The sequence below is a fragment of the Amphiura filiformis genome, chromosome 4 (genome assembly GCF_039555335.1).
Source record: "Amphiura filiformis chromosome 4, Afil_fr2py, whole genome shotgun sequence".
Taxonomy (NCBI): Eukaryota; Metazoa; Echinodermata; class Ophiuroidea; order Amphilepidida; family Amphiuridae; genus Amphiura; species Amphiura filiformis.
The window spans coordinates 79,878,133-79,904,587 of record NC_092631.1 but is presented as its reverse complement, the minus strand read 5'-3'; the positions used below and the strand labels follow the sequence as shown (position 1 = coordinate 79,904,587).

The following is a 26,455-nucleotide window of genomic DNA, read 5'->3' as shown; positions in this document are numbered from 1 at the left end:
TGGTCATTATCGAGCATTATACATTATTTGTTGCAAGATCACACATAATATATTAAAAGACATGAGATAATCAATTATTACGAATACTTGCTGCTGGTGCACTGAGTGAAAATGATAATGATATCTAATTCTAGGCTATCATTTATCACATCACATAAAAATAATACAAATGAGCAAATTTTGGGTTCATGTGTGTATTTCCCCACAACATGACAGTTTATGACCAACTCGCCCCATAACTCCTCAAAGAAAATCAAAACTCGCCAACACATAACTCTCTTGGCATGTGCGAACTTTAGATGCGGCAATTTGCAGCAATTGACAGAAAAGTGCACATAATATTCATAGCAGGGATTCATTCTTATAACATACAATTTTAACAAAGCATGCAAAAGTATTTTGTGCTACATGTATAATATATCAAAACATTATGGACGAGTTACCTTCTTTTGGAAAATATTGATACTAACTAGTGAAGGCCTACTGGGCTCACAAAATAAATAACACTTTGATAACTTCCAAATAGAGGACCTACATATTTGGTTGAAAATAAAGGGGAATAAATGATAACTCGTCTGAACTCGACTTATACCTCGACTTCACAAACTCACATTTTGGAATGATATCTTTGATAAAACAAGAAATCCCAATATAAAAATGTACCTATGTATTTGGTCCTGAATTAGGTACACAGATTGGTAGCACACATTATTAAGAACACATATTTTATATCTGACTCACTTTATGTGATCAGTTGTTGTACACATGATTATATATAGAAAAAGCTGGTAACTTTATGTAACCAGACACACATAATTATGATACACAATCAAATTTGCATAATCAGCACCATATAAATATATGACACTCGAGTAAGGTACCACCTTAATTTCTAGCACATCACTGTAGCACCACATGACTATAGGCCTATACGTACATGTCAACTAGGCCTTACTTTCAGAAAAAGCACCAATATTTCCTTTGCAACTCTTTGGTTCACATTCATCCTTAACTCGCTCGTCTTTACACTACAAAAATAGACAAATGTTGTTCCTTCACCACGTCCACCACCATGTTCATATTCAAACAATTGCAAATGGAATACGGTAATCCAAAATGTTATGATTTAAATACTGTCTCATTCACACCAACCTACAACCTAATGAAACAATAATACTCATCCCTTGATGCACACATTTAAATCTGGATTATGACTACAGTTCGCTTGCATCGCATCATGAGCTATAATAAATAATGGCATTTCTGCTCAAACATGATACCATTTCGCATAACTGACATTTATACGCCTGCACATAAGTTCATGTAACATGATAAATGCATAATATGAAACACAGCGCTACCACCTATTTACTAGAACTTCACATGATTGAAATGTAAACATCATTGACATGAAACTGATTAATTTCTTTTAATCCGAAATTAATATTGGTAAGACATACACTTCTTTTGGCAATTTTGGTCACTTGAATTGACATAACAACATACAGAAAAGTAATTAACTAATTAATTATAAACATCCAAATAATCCAGGTCAACAACATCTTGGTCTATTTTTAGACATTATTTACAATGGCCTTATGCTTTATACGGCAACTATACTTGTACATGCACAATTTATAAAATGTTAAATCTCACATTGAAACCTGATTAGAAAATGACCAATGCACGGTCAATACGCTCGTGTTTCATCCAAACAAGGTCATTACCAACTCAATACATATTACTGACATCCCTTATCCATAAGCAGCACCCCTACGTGACACAAAAAGGGAAATTTTGGGAAGATTTCTGGCTCCGCCTGTTAAATTTCACAACAAAGAATGACTATCGCCTTTTTACATGTAAATCTGAATACCAAAATTGCTCGCATAAAATCCTATTTTACACCGCCAAAACGCTATCCAAAACACTCGCCTCAGGTCCCACTGGATTCCATACATATTATATTTTTAAGATTCACAATCAAAATTTACTATTACCTGGAAACCTCCCGTTTCTACCTCGATTTCTGTCTGTAAATACACGCAAAAATATTGTTTCGCAACCCTTCAAAATTCCACACCATAACAAATCTCGATTATTAGCCAACTGCGCAATCGTCAACATATGCGATTACTGTAAAGTGCGCCATCGTGGTGACTTTAGACGGGTGTCAGACAGGATTTGTCTTCTCCCTTTTTTATGACATTTGTGACAATTTCGAACCCCCGCTACAATATGTTAGATATCAAATTTTGTTCAATCAGATTGCTCTCGCGTTACTCATATAATGCTTGCGCATTCGTGGTATGTAATTATGGTATAATTCAAACATTTTCACATCTTACAATACTTCTGTTCCGGAAGGAAGCTGGAAATCTACTACATAATGTTACATTTGACCAGTATCTGCATAGGAAAAGAACAGAAAGAGAGATTGGCGATATGTTTGTTTGTTTGTTTGTTTACCCAGGTTGGTCCGTGAGGAACACATGCTAATCCATGGAAAACCATGGACCGGAGAAAGATGAAGTAAGATAGCGAGAAGGAGAGAGAGGAAGGGGGAAAGAAAGATGTAATGAGAGAGAATTTAATGGAGAAGAAGGAAGAAGTACATACAAAAAGAGGTTACGGAGGGAGAGGGAGATACGGGAGGGAAGAGAGAAGGTAAGAGGGAGAGTGTGGTCAGATCACATTCAAATTCAAAGCAAACGCAGTGGTACTGTATGTTTTTCAAGTCCAGAAATCCCTATTTGCACTCACTCTATTGATAGATCAACCCATTAACAAAGTGTTTGTTTTGCAGTGTCACACAGGCAAAGGAACCGATGCAATGTACGAGGAATTATATGATACTTCCAAGGTGAAGATAATGGTATTTGGTGCTGGTTGTTCAACAGTAACGGAGCCTACCGCACAGATGACACCATTATGGAACTTGATACAGGTAAGTCAATAATAGTGCGTCTTTAATTTATCATTATACATATTCCCGGTCATAAGTCCCGATCACAAAATAAAAGCATATAAAAATCAAATATAAAATGCACAAATTAATATTATAGTCATATTTGAAATAGTTTGGCATCAAAATTCTTCAGGTCGACCTATTTATACATCTGGGCAAAACAAGATGTTTCTTGTATAGGAGTCTTGGGGGGTAATTGTGGTTCTTTTTGTATGTATTTATTTAATCACCAACTGAAAACTTAAAACGCATCGTTTGCCATAATTTTATAAATCAACAGTGTAGTCATGTATTTTATACAAAACAAGACGAGCAGTAGGTCAAGACAATCATCCAATATCAAATTTTTAAATACTGAGGTGTACAAGATTATATAAATGCTACAAGGTGAATCGGATAGATTTACCAACAAAATTGATATTAAGAACAACATATCTGAAATTTCTTTTTCTAGATTATATCTGCAAAGTTTTGTTTACATTAACATCAGTTTCTTCCTTACTTTGTCTTTAAAAAATATTTCTAGTTTATCTTTCTGTTTACATAATATTCTTTGACAACGGCGTTATTCAGACAGCATTACCCAGCGAACGCCAAAATGTTCTTTGAACGTTATAAACGTGTTATAAACATATTTTGGTTTTTATAAACGTGTTATAAACATATTTTGGTTTTATTTAAAACTTTTAATTATAGGTCACTAAATGCGTATCACTTGTTGCGAGAGAAATTATTGTAAACAATAATAGATGCGTTGATGTACAAGCCCCGCAGGGGGAGTGCATTAGACGCAGTACAAGTGCAAGTGCATTATTTTATGTACAATTTCTCCAGCAACAAGTGATACGCATTAACCTATTTTATACACGAGAAAAAAAAATCAAAATTGTCACTAAAATGTTGGAAAATGCAAACAAATATAAATGCGTCAACTCGCAAGAAAAGTGAACGCGTCCGAAAGCACTGCGAGTACTACGCGGAGTATGCGCCCTTTCAGTTATACAATATTCTTAAACACTTGAGAACGTTCCTGCAATCTCATTGGTTCTTACCCGTGTGATATGACACGATATCATACGGGTCAGCGCGTGTGCATCAATGCGATACGCGTGCTCGCTATTTGAACCAATCTGGAGGCGCATAGCAACAACGGGATTGATCGATTTTAAGCCCATTAGGTAGTTCCTTATAAAATGTAGGATTTGATTTGATTAAAATGTGTAATATACTTATGATATTTCTATTTGAATTGAAGTGTTTAAGAATAAGAATAAAGGTATTGTTTTTAGCCGCTGTCGTGCATCTATCGTCTTATATAACACGGGCGACATCATTATTTTTGGCGTAAAACAACTCGGCTTCGCCTCGTTGTTTTACTTAAAATCATGATGTCGCCCGTGTTATATGAGATGATAGATGCACTCCAGGGGCTAAAACTAATACCTTTATTCTCTAATTTATGCACGGCATTGACTTTACTAACCAATTGCTCAGAGTGGTTCTCACTATCTGGGAGTGTATGAATAAAATGATAAGAAGAATATAAAGGTCATGAAAACAATTTGAAAAAGTTTTATATGAAAACAACATTTTAAAGTTTTAAAATGTTATCAAAATGTTATGGTAAAATATTGTTGGCAACTCTTAAATAACATAGTTATCAGAATGTTTTGCACGAAGAAACTTTAAAAAACACAACTACATTGACCATCAAAAAATAGATTTTAATAGATTTAAGATGACCAAGAACTTGACATCACAAGGTGAAGGACAAGGTGACATGATAGAGAGAGACGGCAAAACTGCTCAGCCGTATGGCACTTCCCTCACAATCGAAACACGGAAGTAAATTGGGACTGAATTTCGCAGCTGCCGTGATCACTGGTACGCGCCATTCAATTTGCACATTGAGTGATCGGAGCCTAACCAACACGGCGAATTTAAAACCGTCACAGTGACTCTCACCCAGTAATAATCAAATTTTACTGTTCATTATCGAACCCCAACGGTTTTAGCTTGTATTAATATTATTTATTAACATAGGCCTACCTGTGATATTTCAAGCGTTTTTAAATTTCAAAATAATCCCATTCAATTACACGGCTGACAACATGGACAAAGGAAATTTACTGAATTTAGAGAATGCACGGCGTTCACCACCTGAAAGTTACTATTGTTTATGTCACATATTCCACAGATGTTCAGATGTTAAAGGGGGTAACCCTATTGGTTTTGGATATGGATTGTCTTTAAAATTACATAATAATATCAAATATCGCCCCTTTATGCTGCTTTGTGAAAAAACGAGAGCATTTTCAGCGTAAATGTGAATAAATAGCCAAATTTGCAATCCAATACCTTGGTATACGTGAATTGCATTCTGGGTAGGCAAGCAACAACAACCATTTCCGTTCGTATGACGAATTTAATGCTGACATGCTGTACAATCAATGCCCGGCCCGTATTGAAAAAAAAATATTTGTTTTTTTCGTACCGTTTCAGAAAAAAAGGAAACAAAATATATTTCCCCTTGCAATATGTACATTTCAAATGAATATAAAAAAGTTTGGGTTAAAATGGAGAGGAAAAAAGACCATTCTGTACCGTATTTTGAACCGGGTACCTCTCGGGTAGAAACATGAAGCGCGCGCTAACCGACTGAGCTAATCGGCCCGATGCCTCCACCGTGGAAATTTTATAATTAAATACGGCACACCGTCTAGACGCGTCTCCTCAGCAGTTAGTGTGGTTCGCTTTTTTCACAGAATGTGTATGACGCGAAACCAAAGTAGCTGTTGAGGAGACTGATATTTCGAGCTATTTCGTTCATAATTCCCGGCCCAGAAATCCAAAGTATTTACCATTGTTTACAAACCGGTAGCCTGTAAAAGCCGCTGTGTTTCATGATTTCTACGGAAATACATCGACTTGGAGCGTCAAATTTCAGGATAGTAATGAGAAAAATAGTATCTATTATGTGATACCAAAACCTCATCAACAATGAAAAAAATCGGGGGATGATGCTGTCGATCGGGTTACGGACCTTTAAGCGATAGATTTGTTCAGAAGTGTCGATTGAATTTTCCAAACTGGCAGAATATTTGCAATTCAAATCCTAAAATAGAATTATGTGACCTTGCAAATGCTAGAATTGTTCTGCTTCGAAGTGGTTGTTAGAGCATTCTGTCAATTATTTCCGGGTAAACGTGAACTAAATTATATAATTGAAAATTGGTTATATTTGATTTACACTAACCACATTTCGCATAACGATTACATGTCGTACATAATAGAGCTAAACTTGTCAACATGAGAGCAATTAGCCACATTCCATAATTGACCACAAATATCTCACAATGCATACATTTGGAAGTAATTTGTGCATGCGTCAGTCCGCTAAATAGAACCTCCTTACACCAATGGCACATAAATACACTATAAACAAATGCATTAAACCCAGAAAGCGTCGTAGGCATGAGGCTATATTACATGTATTATGTGTATCGGTATCAATCCAAAGACATTTGAGAGTTTGCGAAATGAAGTTTGAAAATTTACTTCAACTGCAACGGCAACTTCAGAAATATCGATTGGATTTCATGCTCAAATTTACTTCAACGCGAACGTCTGATCAGTTACTGCACCAACAGCGTCTTGTTGCTTAAACTCGGGACATGTGTATCACTATCAATGGGGATCAAAAGAATGACACGCGTAAGAGCTTGTAAGCGGCTATATCAAAATGTCTCCCTTTTGTTTGGTCAAGTGGGTTATTAGCCACACTTCAAGATAAAAGACACTAGTCTAGACGCTTCGTTTGAATAAGCATGAATGGACTCACTATATTTCTCAATACAAATTTGCTGTCACGAGATTTAGCAGATTTTAGTATATTGTTTAGAAGTTTCCTGGGATTTATCAAAATACTACAGGATTTGTAGTGAATTTAGCCAGATCTGTAGTGATTGGTCAAAGCTTTAGCATAGTCCTAGTTGTATGCATTTACAAGCTTACGAAATTTACTACAAAGATAATGATGATGATGATGATGATGATGATGATGATGATGATGATGATGATGATGATGATGATGATGATGATGATGATGATGATGATGATGGCTGATTTGCTATTCAGTGCATGGGTCGCTATAGTGAAAAGAAACACCTCTGATTTTTTACATTCTTGAGAAATTCATTTTTGCTGGCCATCAAGTAAATCAAATAATAAAATGAGGCTTATTGAAATTCACGTTTGACCGGTAATTGGCAGTATTCTCAAACAACCATTTTGCAGCAGAACAATTATGGCATTTACCAGATACATTATATCATTGCAAATATTCTGCCATTTTGAAAATTAAATGAACACTTAAAGGGGCATTTCGTGATCCACAGCCTCATCCCCCCACTTTTCCCAAAAAAAGTTGAGATTTTTACACCACTGGATACCTCTGGCTATCAGAACGAAATTACAACACATTGTCTATGGAGCAGTGAATACACATAATCATGCATAACTCGCAAACGCAAAATCAGAATCCACTGAAATTTTGGGAATAAGCTTTTTTCGTGGATATCTACCGAAAAATGTCATAAAAAGAGGATGCTAGGATCAGGAAATACTCCTTTAAAATAAGTTTATCCCTCAGGATCTGGAAATCTGGGGACTATTTGACATAAACAATAGCAGGTAATTTTAAAAACGTTTTAATAACATTCCAAAAACATTCTTGAAAACTTGATACAAAACATTCTAAACAGAATGTTATTTTGGGGTTGAAAAAATATATTGCGAAAAATATTTGCCCAAAATATTTTCAATAATGTTTTATAAACGTTTTCATGACCTTTATATAACCCGACATTTAAATGTTATTAACAGGTTTTGAAAAAAACATTTTAAGAACATTTCTGTGTTTGCTGGGTTCAAATATTTCAACATAATGTTATTTAAGTATTGACACAATATTTGGCAAAAATGTTTGCAATAATAGTTTACAATAACATTTTTTGAAAACATTTCAAAATATTGTTGTAGTGTGTTTTCATACAAAACGTTTTAAAACGTTATCATGACCTTTATATAACCCGACATTTTAATGTTATTAAACCGTTTTACCTAAACCAAAAGCCAAAATATAACTTATTTAAAACGTTTTTAAAACGTTTTTGTGTTTGCTGGGTAAGTAGATGGTGTGGTAGAATGGTTATAGACTGTAGACAGTGTCTGTTAGGTTAAACCTGGTAAGAGTTATTGGAATGGCTCCACAGTATTCGACACTTCAGCGTGCATTCACGAAGCCTTGGCAAAGTGCAGTGAAGATTTAGAAGACAGTTTCCAAGAGCAAGGACGATCATGATGCAGTCATGTCTACAGTAGAATTCATCTCGACCTTTGCAGGACTTAACCCCATTAAAAGCTATTAAACCAAGATAACACTCATTGAAACAGCTCAACTGATTAAATCGGATCTTCTCTGGTTGTGCACAAGTGTCTGTTTTCATGTGCGATATCGCAATAAAGCTGGTATTCATAGCTTCAGTTGGGTAACCGATTATAAAGGAAACGAAAGGAAACAATGGTATGTGTACCTTTGTTCACGAAATGAGACAATGGCGTGCTTTTTGTAAACCAGCATTCTTGAAAATGAGCAAGATAATGATTGTTGACTTAACACGGTTTGGAAATAATTTCTTCATATTTTTGGTGTTATCTGTCGTTTACATGTCCTTCCTAAAACACAAAAGTACGACCCTCTCCAAACACCTAAATTAGCTAAAAATTTAGGACATGTTACAAAACTATATTGTCTAGAATTTTAGAAGAGTACTTTTAATATTGGCCGGTTATTTTTCACACAGCGACGTTAACTAGGCAATGTACTATTACCTATAACATTAACTAAAACACCAAAGTACGAATATTTCCAAACATCTAAATTAGCTAAAAATTTAGGACATGTTAAAAAATATATTTTCTAGAACTTTAGAAGAGTACTTTTAATATTGGCCGGTTATTTTTCACACAGCGACGTTAACTAGTCATATCCCCATACTTTTAACGTAGGGCTATTTGTAGAGGTCACGCGTCAATGGGAAAGAGCACTGTGTATTGTGTATAGGAAAACGGACAGTAACTGCAGTATGTCCCATGCAAACATGCTATAACTAACAATGTTTCAAAATTTGATATGGGCAGTTACAGAATGGACCCATCCCATGTGTTAAGTTCTTTCAAGATAGGGCTTCACCTCACACTGTCAGAGTAGTAAGGCAGAGACTTCAGGAATTACATAAAAAAGTATGTGTAAAGCAATTTTATGTTATGTAGACTGAAATGAGATATTGATTAAGAGCATGTATGCAATAAATACGGCCCTGATTTGGTAAAACGATCTAACTTGAAATTTGGACATTTTAAGATAAATCCATATCTTGGGTAATGTGAGGGCGCTCTTTCCATTGGTGACATCCTCAAATCACCACCATGCCACCAAATAATGAGATTTTTATATTTTCTAAGACATTAGATCTGTTTAATAATTTATTTTATTCAAAAAGAAAAACGTCAAGTGTTCAAACTTAAAAGCTCTTTTTCTCGAAACAGCGATTTTAATTTCAAGTTAGATCATTTTACCAAATCAGGGCCGAATAGTTCAAGCAGTTAACCTATTCATCTTGTGTTGTGTAAGTAAAACCATGCTTACGTCGATCTTCGTTTAAATGACAATTGCTCCCAGATGCAACAACCTATTATCTTCAGATTATTAGATCAATAAGTTAACATATGTCCATTTCTATTTATAGTACAAAAACTATATTACTTAGCAATTTTATATTTTTTATATATTTTTGAAAATGCGACATATCACGGTGCCGATCATTTTGCTACACCCTGTATGTGTGGTTTTTTAAATAATAGTTAGAATTTATTAATGCGAGTAGGCAGATGCCGTTGTTCAAAGAAATTGATTAAAACATAGATAAGCTTTACCTTTTTTCATTTGGCAGTGACGTCAGTGCCCATTTCATCGGGCCCAACTTCAAATCAGAAACGTTCGCTCAAATCGCTGGCGTATACACACACTCGCTTTAAGATGCCGAATAAATGCGTGTCACTGCCACATCAGGGCGAAAAAGTATACAAAATAATTCCAAAAGACGACCATATATAGGAAGGTGTTGAAGAAACTTACGTGAAAGTAAAAGTCTAAAGCAACAATTTGTAGGTAGGGATGCTATCATGCTACACGATCTCGTCAAATATTGTCGAAAGCAAGAAACTAAAAGAATGACTAAAACTATATATCGTGATTCGTGTACTTGCTGCATGCTAGATATTTCGGGAGATATTGGCAGTCACAGAATAATTATTGTTATCGTCATGTACCTGTATGTATGATGGTGCCATAATTATAATGGTATACTACTGACCTAATGAGGACAAGTAGATAAATGTATTGCATATATCATTATAAATTCGCAATATTTTTGTCCATATACCCAGCAAACACAAAAACGTTTTTAAAACGTTTTAAATAAGTTATATTTTGGCTTTTGGTTTAGGTAAAATCCTTTTAATAACATTAAAATGTCGGGTTATATAAAGGTCATGAAAACGTTTTAAAACGTTTTGTATGAAAACACATTACAGCAATATTTCTAAAATGTTTTCAAAAATGTTATTGTAAACTATTTTTGCAAACATTTTTGCCAAATATTTTGCCAACACGTAAATAATATTATGTTAAAATATTTGCCCCCAGCAAACACAGAAATGTTCTTAAAATGTTTTCTTCAAAACCTTTTAATAACATTTAAATGTCGGGTTATATAAAGGTCATAAAAACCTTTTTAAAAAAACATTTTTCGCAAAATATTTTTTCAACCCCAAAATAACATTCTGTTTAGAATATTTTGTAACATGTTTTCAAAAATGTTTTTGGAATGTTATTAAAACGTTTTTATACCCTTTATATAACCCGACATTTTGTGTTTATTGGGCAGCAGATTATCAAAAAATGTTTTTCAATGTTATGAAAACGTTTTATACCCTTAATATACCCTTTATATAACCCGACATTTAAACGTTTTCTGTCAACATTTTATATCCTTTTCCGAATGATGTCGAAAACGTTTTATGTTTGCTGGGTAAATAAAACTGATTTTTAATTCAAAAATATAGAACTCAATCACATTCACGTTTGACTAGTAATTAATAGAATGCTAACAACCGCTTTGAAGCCGGCCAATTCTGACAATTACAAGGAATTATACAATTCTATTATAGGATTTGAATTGCAAATATTCTGCAATTTTAGAAATTACGGTTGGTCGGGGCGGAACTAAATTTTCTTCCAGCAGTCCGACTGACTTGTAGCAAATTTATCCTGCTCAGTAAAAATACAAAACGGTTTACAGAAAACATTAAATGTCTGGTTATGAAAGGGTATAAAGTATTTATGAATATTCTCAATCATCCAAGTAGATAAAAATAGTTGGACTAAATTATAAATCTGTCCAACTGGACTTACTGATTTTGCTGGCTACAGTATCACGTCATATCCATGAAGCATCATCAGGCCTAGTGAATTGGCTCTGTATAAAGACCTGTGACGTGACGGTGCACCGCGGTGGTAGAAGTGATATCACACTGGAGTCGCCGAGGAATTTTCCTGATGGTTGGTTTGTAACTTTTTGAAACAGAATGTACCATTGAGACCAAATGTCAGTTGATTCATAATCTCGCCATAGTCCGGTGGCAGACGAAGTAGGCTGGTTTTGCCAGTTAAAGTGTTTTGGTTTTGTAGAATATTGTTGTATGGATAGTACAAAATCAGATTCCAAAGGGTGTGAATATTGCACTGCGAAATTTAAACATTTCCTTTGTATACTTAGATCAGGAAACTTCAAATCAAGCGATTATGCGTTCACACGCTTATGGAATAAACTGAAATGAAAACCAAACTGCTTGCTACAAGTTTCTAACAAAGGGTACAAACAAATATATCGATAATTGAGTCAGTCAAGAGCTTAGGCAGGATAATAGGAAACCACGTGACCAAAGCCAAATCCAATACCGAAACTCAATACTTGAAACAACCGATTGATATTAGGAAATTAGTCAAGGAAGCCAATCTGAAAAAAATCTTCAAATTGAATTTTTTTTCGAATTACAGTCGACCAAATATAAATATGGGAAGAAGTGTGAATGTAAAAGTCTAAAAGAACACTTAGGTAAGGATAATCTCGTAAAATATAACCAGAATCATTTTGGTTTTCAAGTGTTTTGTTCTGGAACACAATTTCAATAGTCCTCGTGAAAGCTTGATTTGTAAGAATTGTTGTTAAAAGGACACACATTGTGTAAATCTATAACATTCTGATTAGGATTTTTCATATAAAAATGATAAAAAGGAAAAAGAAGCAGACAATGCGAAGTTCCATTCAACTGCGTGTAGCTGTAAGTCTCCGTACGGCCAACCCCTCCAACATTGAGTCATATTTCAAATAATTGACACTTATTGGGTCTCTTTTAGTCTTATCACTGCACTTGAAGAGTACGTGAGCACAACGGTCATCTACTCTTAACCAAAATAAATGAATTTCATATTTTATTTTATTTTAAGATCAATGATAGTGCTTGTTACGATATAATTGTAGCACTTTATCACTGCCCTTGTGGCATATTCTTGGTCAGAAGTTATAGCATGCATATTGGATAATAATTGTCTTCACCTTGACCCACTATCTGCCTGTCTTTTTATGAACAAATGGCTACGATTTTAAATTGAAAATTAGGGCATTCGATGTATTTTACCTACAAAACAGGATATATTATGTTGCACCGGAGTCTAGACTATTTGCAATAATAAGACCGTGCACATTGTACCGTACGTGTGATTATGTGATCTGTATTGTTCGTTAACCCAGATTTGTAGATCACTTTGAAGTATTTGTTATGAACATTATTAATATCGAGACAGAGCGGCATGCCCAAGTTTTAGATGTATGAACAGTAAACGTAATTCATTGTAAGGGTAGATGAGGTATTGTTGGTCGAAGCAGCTAAAATTCGATTTTCATTATTCAAACCAATATATTATTGAAAAATAATACTTTTGCAAAAGTTCATGCTACAAATCATATACTTTGAAAACGTGCTTGATATTGTTGTCAATAAGTTATATACATTTTACTAAAGTGTTGTTGTTCCAGCCCTCTTTACAACTTAACTATAGCGTCACAAGACCTACAAAAGTATATCTGTGATATTTGAATTCTTTAAAATGATGAATGAAATATTTGCCACTACCATTCGCAAGATGCTGTGAACTACCAAATCGCAACAGTTTAAAATAGCTGCTAACCTTTAATTAATTAATTAATTAATTAATTAATTACTTGTAACTATTCTGATTACTGAATTCCTGAAGCATAGGCTATAATAATTTCTCTCTTGAGCACTCGTATAAGAAATGTATAAACAATTAGCATAGTTGAATCTCTTGAATTGTTGTATTATTGCTTTTATTTAATACACCAAACGAATAACGATTAACCTCATTTAGGGTGGCACGCAGGATCACTCAAATTGGGAAATTGTAGACATTGTTTTGTATTGCATCTTTAAAAGTAATGATGATAAGTACATAAAAGTGTACATTTTCAGAAAGGAAATAATACAAGGAATCCAACTAGCATGGTAGATTTATGCACTTTTTGAGAAAAGCGCCAACATTGATTTTCCATGCCAATTTTTTTCGGTCCGCCATAACAACGCTTTTCTCAAAAACTGCTCATTTTTGTAGTGCTTGGTGTTGGATTCCTTGTGTCATTTCCTTTCTGAAAATGTACACTTTTATGTACTTATCATCATTACTTTTAAAGATACAATACAAAATAATGTTTAAAATTTCCGACTTTTGTGATCCTGTGTGCCCCCTTAACTGGTTAAATTAATGGTATACGATGTATGGTTGGTCGAAGCAGCAACACAAAAATGTAGTGTAGTGAGCTTTAGCAAAATGGCATTGCTCATAGCGAGCTTGTAGAAGAATTCAATTATCACAGCTATACTTTTGTAGGTCCTGTGGTTCTTGAGTTATGTTGTAAAGAGGGCTAAAACAACAACACTTTTGTAAAACGTACATAAGGGTCGGTTCATAGTGAATATTCGAAGGCGAATATTCGTTGTCGAATCCTTTTTGTGACGTCAAAATATATACGGCAACGAATAAAATATGATGACACGCCGAGTTGAATCGGATTAAATATCGCGCAACTGATAGCGAGATACTATTGATTTATATGAAAGGCTCGAGGTCGTTCGAATATCGTTCGAATATCGTTCGAATATCGTTCGACGAACGATGATTTCAAAAATCCCCAATGAAAATTAACCTGCACAGTTGTACAAAATACGCCTGGATAGTTCCAAAATGGCTGATAACGAACCGAAAGAAAATGTTATTAGTGCGGTACAAGCGTACCCATTTTATATGACATAAAAGTAAGGGACTATATAAAGACGTCCAGAAAAAGGAAACGGCCTGGCAGGCAATAGCATTCCAATGCTGTATTGATGGTAAGTTATGTTTTATGCAAATAATATGATATTTAGGCTTACAAACATAACCTACAAATGTACAAGTGAACGGTTCATTGTTTGCTAAATCCAAGCGAGATCACCCGAATATCTATGCAAGAGAAATTTCTACTGCTGCTGATGAAAAATCCTAGAGTGCGTTTGTAGTTTTTTTCTGCACTTTACCAGTAGGCCTAATAAATTCATTAAAAATTATAAAAATCAAATATACATTTAGAGCGAATGTTTTTACTCACTGCTCATCTGATCCACTTTCCCAGGAAATATCGATACTCCTTAGTTTTTTTCCCTGACTTTCCAGACATAATTATGAGTAAACATCAAAATTAATGTTTACAAAACAATAATATATATATATACATTCATTTGCATTTTGTACATTAATATTAATAATGTACAAACATTAACAAAGGGGGCCTAAGAGCATGTCTATTTTTAATAATATACTAATTCCGCCATGCTTTTTTATATATATATATATATTTTTTAAACTGACCCCTTGTAAATCTATGGAACCCCAAATACCAATCAAAAATAAAAACAACTTTGTTATCAAATACACTAGGACTATACATTGTATTACAGGAATTTAATAGATGGTGCATTTTAATAAATAATTAGATTAACACAGGTAATGGACGAGAAATATTTGGCAATACCGGATTTACCACATAGGCAGTGAATAAAGAAATTAATAAAAATAAAAATAAATTAAATGAAAAAATGAAAGCAAGGACATTTGGTGATGTATTGTTTTAGAATGCGAAGGAGTCCTACATGTTATCCTGGCCCAGGACACTGATTAATGTAAATTCGACCCATAGTTATTTTATCTACTTTTGCCAGCATTCAACCTGTTCAAGGTGATTTATGCCTATTTTAAATAAAATTCTGAAATCTGAAGTATCAACGTTGTATCGTGCACAAATTATGATCCGAGACTATTTCATTTGACACGGTTTCAAAAGATCGGTCCTATAATAGATATCGATTAGAGAATTACAGCAAGAGACTTTGAGGATGCCGTTATCCTCTTGACCATCAACCAATCAGATAGACATATTTCAGAAATATATTCGTAGAGTTGAAACTTGTTCAACTCTGAAATATATATTTCAAGTATTTCACATTTAGCAGCACTTTGGCTTGCAATAAAGCCACGAAGGGGCGGTAATGCTAATATACGATTTCAGTCAAATATTGGTGCAAATATACGATTTCGGTCAACTATTTGGCTATTCTTTGCCTAAAATTATGAAATGTATATCAGTAACAACTCTTAGGAGGGTTTTCGAGAAACTTTAACGAAATAATGAGGTAACATAAAAGAAAACCCACTTACAATTTTGGACTTGACGCTTAACTGTGGTGTTCTAGAGGAATTAAAATATCACATTCAAAATCGTTGTCCTACAAGCACATGTTAAATGGCTCGATTCACATTAGGTATAAGTTGGGACATTGTCAGATTGTGTGAACATTACAAATACAAACAATAAGGTTGAAAAAGAAAAAGCCATTTAAAAATGGGATTTAAAAGATCGTCTATTTGTAGCTTTATGACACTGAATAGACCAAATATCTGCCTCTTACGAAAAAAAATGTTTTCCATGCTGATTTGTTTTTGTAACGAGTATGTCATTTCAAAAAGAAAGAAAAACAGGCGGATCATACTTTTTAAAAACTCAACGCGTATTAATAGGCCTATAATTATAATTATAATGTTATACTTGATTAGATAACAATTAGCCATGCGTTTGATAATTACAGAAAATAAAATATGCAAAATTGCTTCTCAAAGCAAATTAAATTACCTGGAATATGATTGTATGGTGTTAAAGTATGCAGTTTAAAGTGAATTGTAAACAAAATGTTAAAAAAGAAATGGACCTCTTGCATTATATGACCACTGGGGGTCACTTATATTCAATGTGCTCCTCCTGATCATCCTCCACCCCGCAAATTATGCTAATTATATACCAATTATTCAAATGTTAATAATTTTTTACAACATTTATTATGCTTACTGTATTGGTCTCATCACAAGCTTTAGTTTGACACCAAATTTAACTACATAGGCTGTAGGCCTCCCCGGGTAGGCCTATTATTATGAACCCCAAAATGTTACATTTCCACTTAAAACGCATGGCCACTTATTGACTTATTTATTGACTTATTTATTTCTTTATTAACTTATTAATTTCTTTATTAACTTATTAATTTATTTATTCATTTTTTATTTTACAGACATTAAATCATGACAGTAGTTCAATATTGAGTTTACCTATTATTGTATTGACTACGTTAAAGAAATTCTCTAAATTTTGCTTACCTAGGTCAACGGGCATATAAGTTGGGACATTGTCAGATTGTGTGAACATTACAAATACAAACAATAAGGTTGAAAAAGAAAAAGCCATTTAAAAATGAATTTAAAAGATCGTCTATTTGTAGCTTTATGACACTGAATAGACCAAATATCTGCCTCTTACGAAAAAAAATGTTTCCCATGCTGATTTGTTTTTGTAACGAGTATGTAATTTCAAAAAGAAAGAAAAAAAGGCGGATCATACTTTTTTAAAACTCAACGCGTATTAATAGGCCTATAATTATAATTATAATGTTATACTTGATTAGATAACAATTAGCCATGTGTTTGATAATTACAGAAAATAAAATATGCAAAATTGCTTCTCAAAGCAAATTAAATTACCTGGAATATGATTGTATGGTGTTAAAGTATGCAGTTTAAAGTGAATTGTAAACAAAATGACCTCTTGCATTATATGACCACTGGGGGTCACTTATATTCAATTTGCTCCTCCTGATCATCCTCCACCCCGCAAATTATGCTAATTATATACCAATTATTCAAATGTTAATAATTTTTTACAACATTTATTATGCTTACTGTATTGGTCTCATCACAAGCTTTAGTTTGACACCGAATTTAACTACATAGGCTGTAGGCCTCCCCGGGTAGGCCTATTATTATGAACCCCAAAATGTTACATTTCCACTTAAAACGCATGGCCACTTATTGACTTATTTATTGACTTATTTATTTCTTTATTAACTTATTAATTTATTTATTCATTTTTTATTTTACAGACATTAAATCATGACAGTAGTTCAATATTGAGTTTACCTATTATTGTATTGACTACGTTAAAGAAATTCTCTAAATTTTGCTTACCTAGGTCAACGGGCAATACTTGCTAACAGTCGGGCAACGCTGTGAATTGTAGAAATATATCTTTCTCCGGTTCATAGTTTTATATTCGAAGCCGCATATATTTTGACGACCAAAAAGTATTCGAAGCCGAATATTCGCCTTCGAATATACACTTTGAACCGGCTCATTAACAACAATAAATCAATTTCAAAATATATGATTTGTAGAATGAACTTTTGCAAAACACCAAAGTGTTATTTTTCAATAAAATATTGATTCAGATAATGAAAATCGAATTTAATTAATATCATTCAAAAGTAGTGTATTCCCGAGTGAAGTCATTTTCTAAACCCAAGTCATGCATTAATTGTAAAATTACATACAGACGCACCCCGGGGACACTAAAAGCTTTTAACGAATCTATTAGATCGTGCTGCTCATTTTCTCTGCTTGATGTTAAGCCTTGTAAACATTCTGATATAGATCACATTAATGTTCCTATCACATTATTGGAAAATGAGTTAATCAGTGACAGGAGCGGTGAAGCGGATCAGAAATTGAATTTCGCAATTTTTGAAATGTCCTAATAGGTTAACTTTTAAGTTTCATTTTATTTGTCACTTCTTTTGTTTCAGTTTTCTTGTGTTCCTTTTGTTTTAAAATTGCACGCTTAAATATAGCCATTCGCCACTCTCAAACCTGATGTCTAGTCCGTGGATTCTGAATAGGCCAGTTAGTCACTTTTAAAACGGGACCTTCGTCTAATCAAATGCTTGTAGCGTTGCTTCTGGAAGTCACATTGGATTCAATGGGGTGTCATAATTAAACAAATACATTTACGCAAATATGTGACTGGACACTACGAATGAGCCGTAAAGTCGGCAAATTGTATTCTGAGTTACAGTGTAAAAGGTCGTGTTCATAGGTACCTCTATTTGGTGCGACAAGTATCTCATCAAACACTGTTTAAACCCATCAATAATCCTATTGCTGAAGAAGGTAATAAGCCTCTACCCATTTCTATAGAATCCTTAAATAGTGCTTGTCTTTGATTGCTTTGGCTAAATCCTGTTCAAGTGGTGGATAACAAAGCATTGTATTTTGTCTAGGTATGTATAACCAACAATTAACAATGACAGGACATTCCTGAACCTCGTTAATTTGGGGATGATTTGAAATGACCGCCATTATGACTGTTTGATATTCATTACCAGAAATGTGGAAAAAGAGAAACATGTAGAACCGAAAAAAGGTACAATTTTGTTGAAGGAACAGAGTTCAACAAACCATAACCCCGCTTCTGGATATCGTTTTAAGTCAAATGATATACCATTTTAAAGCTTACACTGTTGGTGTAAGTGACAAATATCGAAAATTCCAACCCGTATTCATATAGGATACAGAGGCCGTGGCTATGGTGCATGGGGTTGTGGAGGGGAAGTGACAATGCTAGGATATTCATCACGTTTATAGAAGAAACGAATATTGCATTCTATTTTAAAATATTTTCCTTCATTTCTTTTTTGGCACGGAAAAAAGGACTTGCTGGATTTTCAAATAAAAAATAATGTGGTATCAAACACAAAACGTTTTCGACATAATTCACCAAAGGTTAGAAAAGGTTGCCAGAAAACGTTTAAATGTCGGGTTATATAAAGGGTATATAAAGAGTAAAAAACGTTTTCATATTAAACATTTAAAAACATTTTTTTTGATAATTTCCTGCAAATATTCTAACAACTTTTACAAAAACATTTTGAAAACATTTTAGAAATATAGTTTTGCAGTGTGTTTTCATACATAACGTTTTAAAACGTTTTCATGACCTTTAGGCCTATATAACCAGGGGATGAGACTGCTCGAGTCAGGTTAAATGTCGGGACCTACTCCCCACTCCAGAAAAATACAGCACAAAATTTTTTTGGATTAAAAAAATATTATCCTGTTTTGTCAAATAAAAACATAACTAAATCCTAATCCTTTAGTTAGTCCTAACTGGCAATAAAAGTAAAATTTTAATATTTTTGCAATTCCGAGGGAAAATGGTCCAAAAACTTTTTACATTATTGTAGTCACAAAATTGTAAGACTTGGCAAAAGTCTAAGCATTCAAAATCTTGAGTATAGGGTAAGAGTTAGCGCATACTTTTAATATTATGTTATTTTTGCTAATTGGTTATGAAAAAGATTGGAAAATGTGTTTTCCAAAAATTAGAATCATAACTTGAAATTAGTCTTTGTTCAAGTCTTTGGGCTTGATTGTCACAGAATACGAAGAAGGTCGAAAAACGCCTTAAAATGCACGTTTTTGGACCTTATTTCCAAAAATTTACCAAATGTTAAAATTTCACTTTCATTGCCAATTAGGACTAACTAAAGGATCAGTTACTTGGTATAACTGATTTACTATAGAATGTTCTTACCATAAAATATATTTAAAATATTTTATCATATTGATTAAATTGTGACCAAATGCCGGGAAATAAACTGACCTATGTCAATTCAGTTCGTAAAGATGATATACCACGTGTGTGAATCGTGACCTTTTTCAGTCGCAATTCCCAGATATCGAAGTTTCCTGATATAACCCAACATTTTAATGTTATTGAAACGTATTTACCAAAACCCCAAAATACAACATGTTTAAATCGTTTTAAAAATCATTTTGAAGAAACCACTCAAGTGTCAAATGCCAATATCGTACTATGGAAAATACTAAAATTTGAAAATGATATATTAAATCCTTAAAAAAAGATCAACTTTGAGACCGATGTTTTAACTACTTTTTTACAAACGTAATCAGACTTTCTGACCCCCTCCCCCACTAACGAAAGGACTTTCGTTTATAGGGCTTCATCGAACTTTTGGGTTGTTCCCTTATACTTTAAGGAATTCCAGTCAAAACTTATTTTCTTGTCATTTTACTACATGTACTTCAATGCGATGTTATTTGGTGGTGTACCTCCAAATAATACAGCAAGTTTATAAGCGTCCGTTGTACATTTTGGGCGATTCACAATAGCGTCCACCACTATAGGTCACGGTTAATGGTCAACCTTAGACGTCCAAGAAATCTTAGTTGTATAAAATCTTATGCGTCCAGTAATTGAGGACGCTAAAGATAATTGGCTGTTGTGATGTGCCCTGAGTAATTTAATTTAATTATTTAACTTTGTTTGCAGGCTGAAAGTATGTCATGAGAAATGTAAGATAAGGGGAAAACCCGTGGAAGTAAGCATGCAAGAGTTTGTGTGTTAATGGCATGATTTAGGGGAATTCCTTTTCATTCATCAAGTGATCAAAACAAATTGAATCATATCTAATTTTAGATTGCTGGGGGGAAACCTCTCTTCATCTCTAGAAGATTCTCTTTATTAATAATCTTGGGAAAATCCCTTGGATTGTGAAATTGAGATCATTTTGGAAATTCCCCCAGGAAGTAAATGTGACAGAATGGTCTATTAATAGATTGGGAGTATAAAAATGTGAGAGCTTGAGTTTGCTGATTGCAGAATGTCATGAGAGATTATAAACTCTCTACGTGTTGTAAGTAAAGTGTGCTTCAAAAAGAGGTTTGCATAGCCAATAAAGAGCTATGAAGGAGAGTTTGACAGCAACGAAGGAGAGTTTGAAAGACTTGCTGGAGTCTGGTTTATATTAAACAACACATCTGTCAAGTGAAGCAGTGTTAAAGAAGCTTGTTTCCTGGAGGAGTTTAAAAGTATTTTGAGGAGTTTAAAAGTATTTTGAGATCTGCGCAAGGAGTTTGTTGGGATGACGGCGCAAGGAGTTAAGTGTTTGGAGATCTGCACAAAGAGTTAAGTGTTAGGATAACGGCGCAAGGGGTTAAGCGTTTGGAAAACGGCGCAAGGAGTTAAGTGTTGGAGAACTGCGCAAAGAGATAGATGTTTGGAGAAAGCCGCATCATTTCCGTGTAAGGATTTTATACGCAAGGATATATAAATGCAGGTGTACAATGGACTTCGCTGATTCTCACAGGACAAATGAATAAGGACATTTATATACATCAGCCGTCCAGAACATTGCTAGAACTCTATGATCGCCTACAAGAAGACTGTTGGTTAAGTACTGAGTAGTTAAATTAATTATTGTGATTGTGTGATTATTTTTGTATAAGCATTTGTTGTCATATATTGTACCAATCATATTTTGCTTTCAGTTAAGGGCTGGGGTATGAACGTTTGGACAGTATTTATTTTGGGACATTAGAGCACATCAGACATATCGAATTGCATTCTAAATACGAAGAATGTCATTCTGATATCAAATAATTTTGATTTTTTGAAATTCGCAATTTAATACACATTTTATGGCAAATCATTAAAAATTGATATTTTTGATATTTAACAGTACTTGAAGTAAACTTTGTAAATCTGATGATTTATACTTAAAGTGTATGTAGGTGGGATGAAAAGCCGACGATCAATTGAAAATTTTGACCTTTCGTATTGAAGATATGGATTTTTTTCCCCAAAACACCAAAAAAAATTTGGTCTTTTTGGGAAAAAATCCATATCTTCAATATGAAAGGTCAAAATTTTCAATTACGTCGGCTTTTCCTCCTGCTACATACACTTTAAGAATATATCATTAGATTTATATATTTTACTTCGAGGACTGTTATATATCAAAAATTTGAAAAATATCAAATTTTATCATTTGTCATAAAATTTGTATTATATTGTGATTTTCAAAAATGAAAATTATTTGATATCAGAAAGACATGCTTCGTATTCAGAATGCAATTCGATAGGTCTGAGTGTGCTCTCATGTCCCACAAAAAATACTGTCGAAACGCAATAAACGCTCGTTTTAGATCCCTTAAAGACTCAGATTTTGTTAGCTTAATCAAACAGTGTATTTGTGTTGTGCATTCGTGTGAATTTGGGTAAGAGGTGATTTTGGCCTTGAGACAGTGCGACTCGTAACACTGTTTGTAATTTCTGTCTCTCTGATTCGTCGATTTAGATCTACTAGACATATAAGATTTAATCTTGGACGTCTATGGTTAGGCGTATTAGAGAGCTTGCGGAATGAAGTTACTTTAACTTTAACTTTAACGTCTAGAGGATTATAGAGGATTATGTATTCAAAACCACTCTGCCATTAAAGCCGCTTGAAGTTAAAGTTAACGCGAGAATCAATAGTGTGCCGTAAATTATGATGAAATACGTCATAATTTAGAACAATAGTTTGTCTATTTCCCCATAGACTACATAATTACCACTTATGTATTATCCAGTTAATAGACCAATTATTGGAAATCTAATTTGGTTGGGTAAAAAACATGCGACATGTTGCTGAAAATTATTGATTGAATTAGATCAAAATAATTTTTGTTCCAAACTTCACACTTGATATATAATTTTGTGTGTGCTCATGGCGTACACCAAATCAGCTTGCGGAACCAAGTTTTTAGCTTGACTTCAACGCCAAGGGATTAAGTTCCCGTAAAATGGTCTGGTTTTACTTGAGCCAGCAGTATACGATACTTCTGGAAGAGTAAAGCAGGTGCATAACATTTTATATATAACATGTCATAGGTTGTGCCTGGTAAAGAGGGGGTAGGGAGGAGGAGAGTGAGGGCATTGGAAGTGGACAGGGAAGTGCTTTGCTGGTAGCCAAGGGGGGGGGGGCTCCCCCGTGGGACATCTTGTCTTCCTTCTTGACCCTTCCCTTTTGGATGCTGACCGCCGTGATATTTTACGCTTTTAGGTCCTTTTCTGCCATTTTAAGCCCATTTTTGTAAAAGCGTTTCCCTTTGAGAATCGGCCCACGCCCTCCTAACAGAAAAACCCTGACAAAATCACTGTGGAGGGGGAAACAGGAGTGCGAGTGGGTAATTATAGGGGGTCAAGTTTGAGAGAGCGAGTACAGATAGAGGGGAGAAGGAGGGAAAATAAGGAGAATGTAGGGAAGGGGAAGCAGGAGGGAAGGGAGAGAGATTCAGAAGGAGGGGAAAGAAATAAAGAATATGTATTTCATTAGGCTTTGCGAAGTAAATTGGAATATGAAATTGACAAAGCTGACGAGCCTTTATTAAATAATATTATATATATATAGGCCTATAACTATCGTAAGAATATTAATTGAAACGTATAGGGCCTAGCTAGTTTCAAAATAATATGATAAGGAGATTAACGCTGGGTCCCGACATAATCCATGTTGAGTGGTATCGCGAGTTCATTCATGTTTACTCAAACGAAGCTCTTAATGTAGAGTCTTTTGTCTTGAAGTGGGACTAATAACCACTTGACTAAACAAAAGAGAGACATTTGGATGTATTCGGTTACAAGCTCTTACACATGCCCTTCTTTTGAACGCACATTGATACATATGTCCCGAGTTTAAGCGACAAGACGCTGTTGTTGCAGTAACCAACCATACGTTCGCGTTGGAGTAAATTTGAGCAAGAAATCCAATCGATATTTCTGAAGTTGCCGTTCCAGTTAAAGTAACTTCTTTCCGCAAACTCTCTATTATCTTATTGTGAACGTGACCGTTTGAGACCGTACATGTAAATAATATTTTAAGGGCTAACTAACAACTTATTACGTCGCTCTATATTCGCCGTAGAAGTAGTGATGTAACAGGATTAGTTACCATAGCAATGGGTTTACACTATTTTTTAATGTGCCCCACACCGACATCGCCTGGCTAATAATTATTTGGTGCAGCAGAGACATTAAAATGAATACACGGGATCGATACACGTGAATTGCTATGCACGATTTTGATATCAGACGAAAATCTTCGGATACTGGGTTAGAAAATGATGAATATCTCCCGTAAATGAATTTTCTCAAGAAACCAGATGTGGTCTCATACACTTGAAAATACGTGTTGAACAGATATTATAGTCGTTAGCGTGCGCTTTGAAAATTGGCCGTGCGCTTTGAACTCAAAATTTGACCAAAACTCTCAATTTTATATTGCGTTGGTCCTGTATGGACTACAGCGCGCAGCAGGCTATAGCGGCACTCACTCAAGTGGAGACAGTATAACCATTGACCCCAATGTCGTATACAAGCTTGCTCACACAGCGAGAAATCAATTACCCCGTCTATTGTCAGTAGCCTTAGTCAGGTCACTTCGCTAATAATATGCATCTCATAAGGTTCGAATAAAATGACCATGGGTGGCTGTGGATTCAACCTACCATGGCGATTTCTACTTTGAAGATATCGGGGCGATGTCACTGTGTGCCCTGCTATTGTGTTTAATCCTTTTACATCACTACTTCTTTCCTCTTTATGCAAAATCATTGCAGTGTGCCAAGGATTATAGCAGGAAAAATACCTTAGACCTGAGGTATTTTAGTTGGACTGCCACGCAGTCTATATTTGTTTATGTTTTACTAACCATTGCAAATCTAGACTGCGCGGTAGTTTAGCTAAATAACGGAAAGATTGTCTCACTATAAACACGCTCATTGTGTAATATGTAAAATCCGCTCCGATTCAATTGTGCCTGTTACATTGTGTGCTTTATTGAATCAGGGACCTTGTATAGAGGCCCTGCATGAAATTATCGATTGGCTCCAGACAAAGGATTTGAACCGGTGTCCTTCACCGTAGTTATAGCGGAGTGCAGTCCATTCAATCAAATGTTGTCATCAACCTATTTGATCGTAGTGCAGGGTTATGTGTGTGAGACGAACTGTCACGGTAGATTGCAATCATGCTTTTATTGAATGCATTTGAGTAGTCCGCCATATTTACGGGATGATACGTCACATGCAAGGCCTCTATATGGAGGGACTGTAAACGGCTTCCACCCATTGTACCATGCGAGTTGCTGGTTTACAAATTAGCCTCAGTTGAGCAAGCATGAATAATACGTTGATCAATAGACCCTGGTACGAATCCAAGCACAGTTACAACACAGCGCGTGGCTTGTCTTGTACATTGCGAAATGAACCTACATGTTTGCCTATAATGACAGACTCTAGAAATGCCAACATAAATCTTCAAAGAACATCATCTTAAGAATTATTTCAGTATCGAAATCAGTAGGAATACCAAGCGTACGGTGTACACATTCAAAAAAAAATATCATTTTGTTTGTTCTAGCATTCTGTATCTCCACAAAATTATCACATCCTATGTAAATGATTTTCCATGCTACACAGAAATTGTGTTCCACAAAGGATAGACATTTTACACAATTTTACATAACTTAAAAAAGATATTGGAATATTTTGATGGTTTTTTTATATTTAGTAGGGCAACATGAGTAAATAATAAAATTCAAACATAGCGCACTCGGTGCAACTCGCATACAATCGAAGGTCGAAAAGATAATCTGATAACAATAGCTTGACAATAATCTGTTTCCAGTCCCTGATTAAATGGCCAAAAATACGCCAACAATGACATAACAGCAAGCCAAAGACGAATTCTGTTCACCAAGTGGGTTGGAGAAGTATGGAAGGACATTACAATGAAGGGAACCAGACCTACTGTACATATTTCGATGAGCATAACAAACACCAATTGGTGTCGTATGACCTTTGACATGCATGCATTCTTTTGTCGAGAGTGACATGGTCTTTCAATTCGTGCCGAGTGTCCTTGTCAGACTTGACTATGCATCAGTGGTCATGAAAGGATTCAATTAACCTCTGCCCCAGTAATCCCAAGCAATTGTCTGAAATTGCTCCTCGGAGATGTATCATGATAG

General features: G+C 34.5%; 1 protein-coding gene across 1 annotated transcript in view; it reads left to right on the top strand.

The window, feature by feature from the left end:
- Positions 1–26,455, top strand: part of LOC140149592 (gamma-aminobutyric acid type B receptor subunit 1-like) — an 81,182-nt gene that overhangs the window by 15,324 nt on the left and 39,403 nt on the right. The window contains exon 2 of the mRNA XM_072171669.1: positions 2,807–2,947. Coding sequence (XP_072027770.1) covers positions 2,807–2,947 — 141 coding nt within the window. The remainder of the gene's footprint in view (positions 1–2,806; positions 2,948–26,455) is intronic.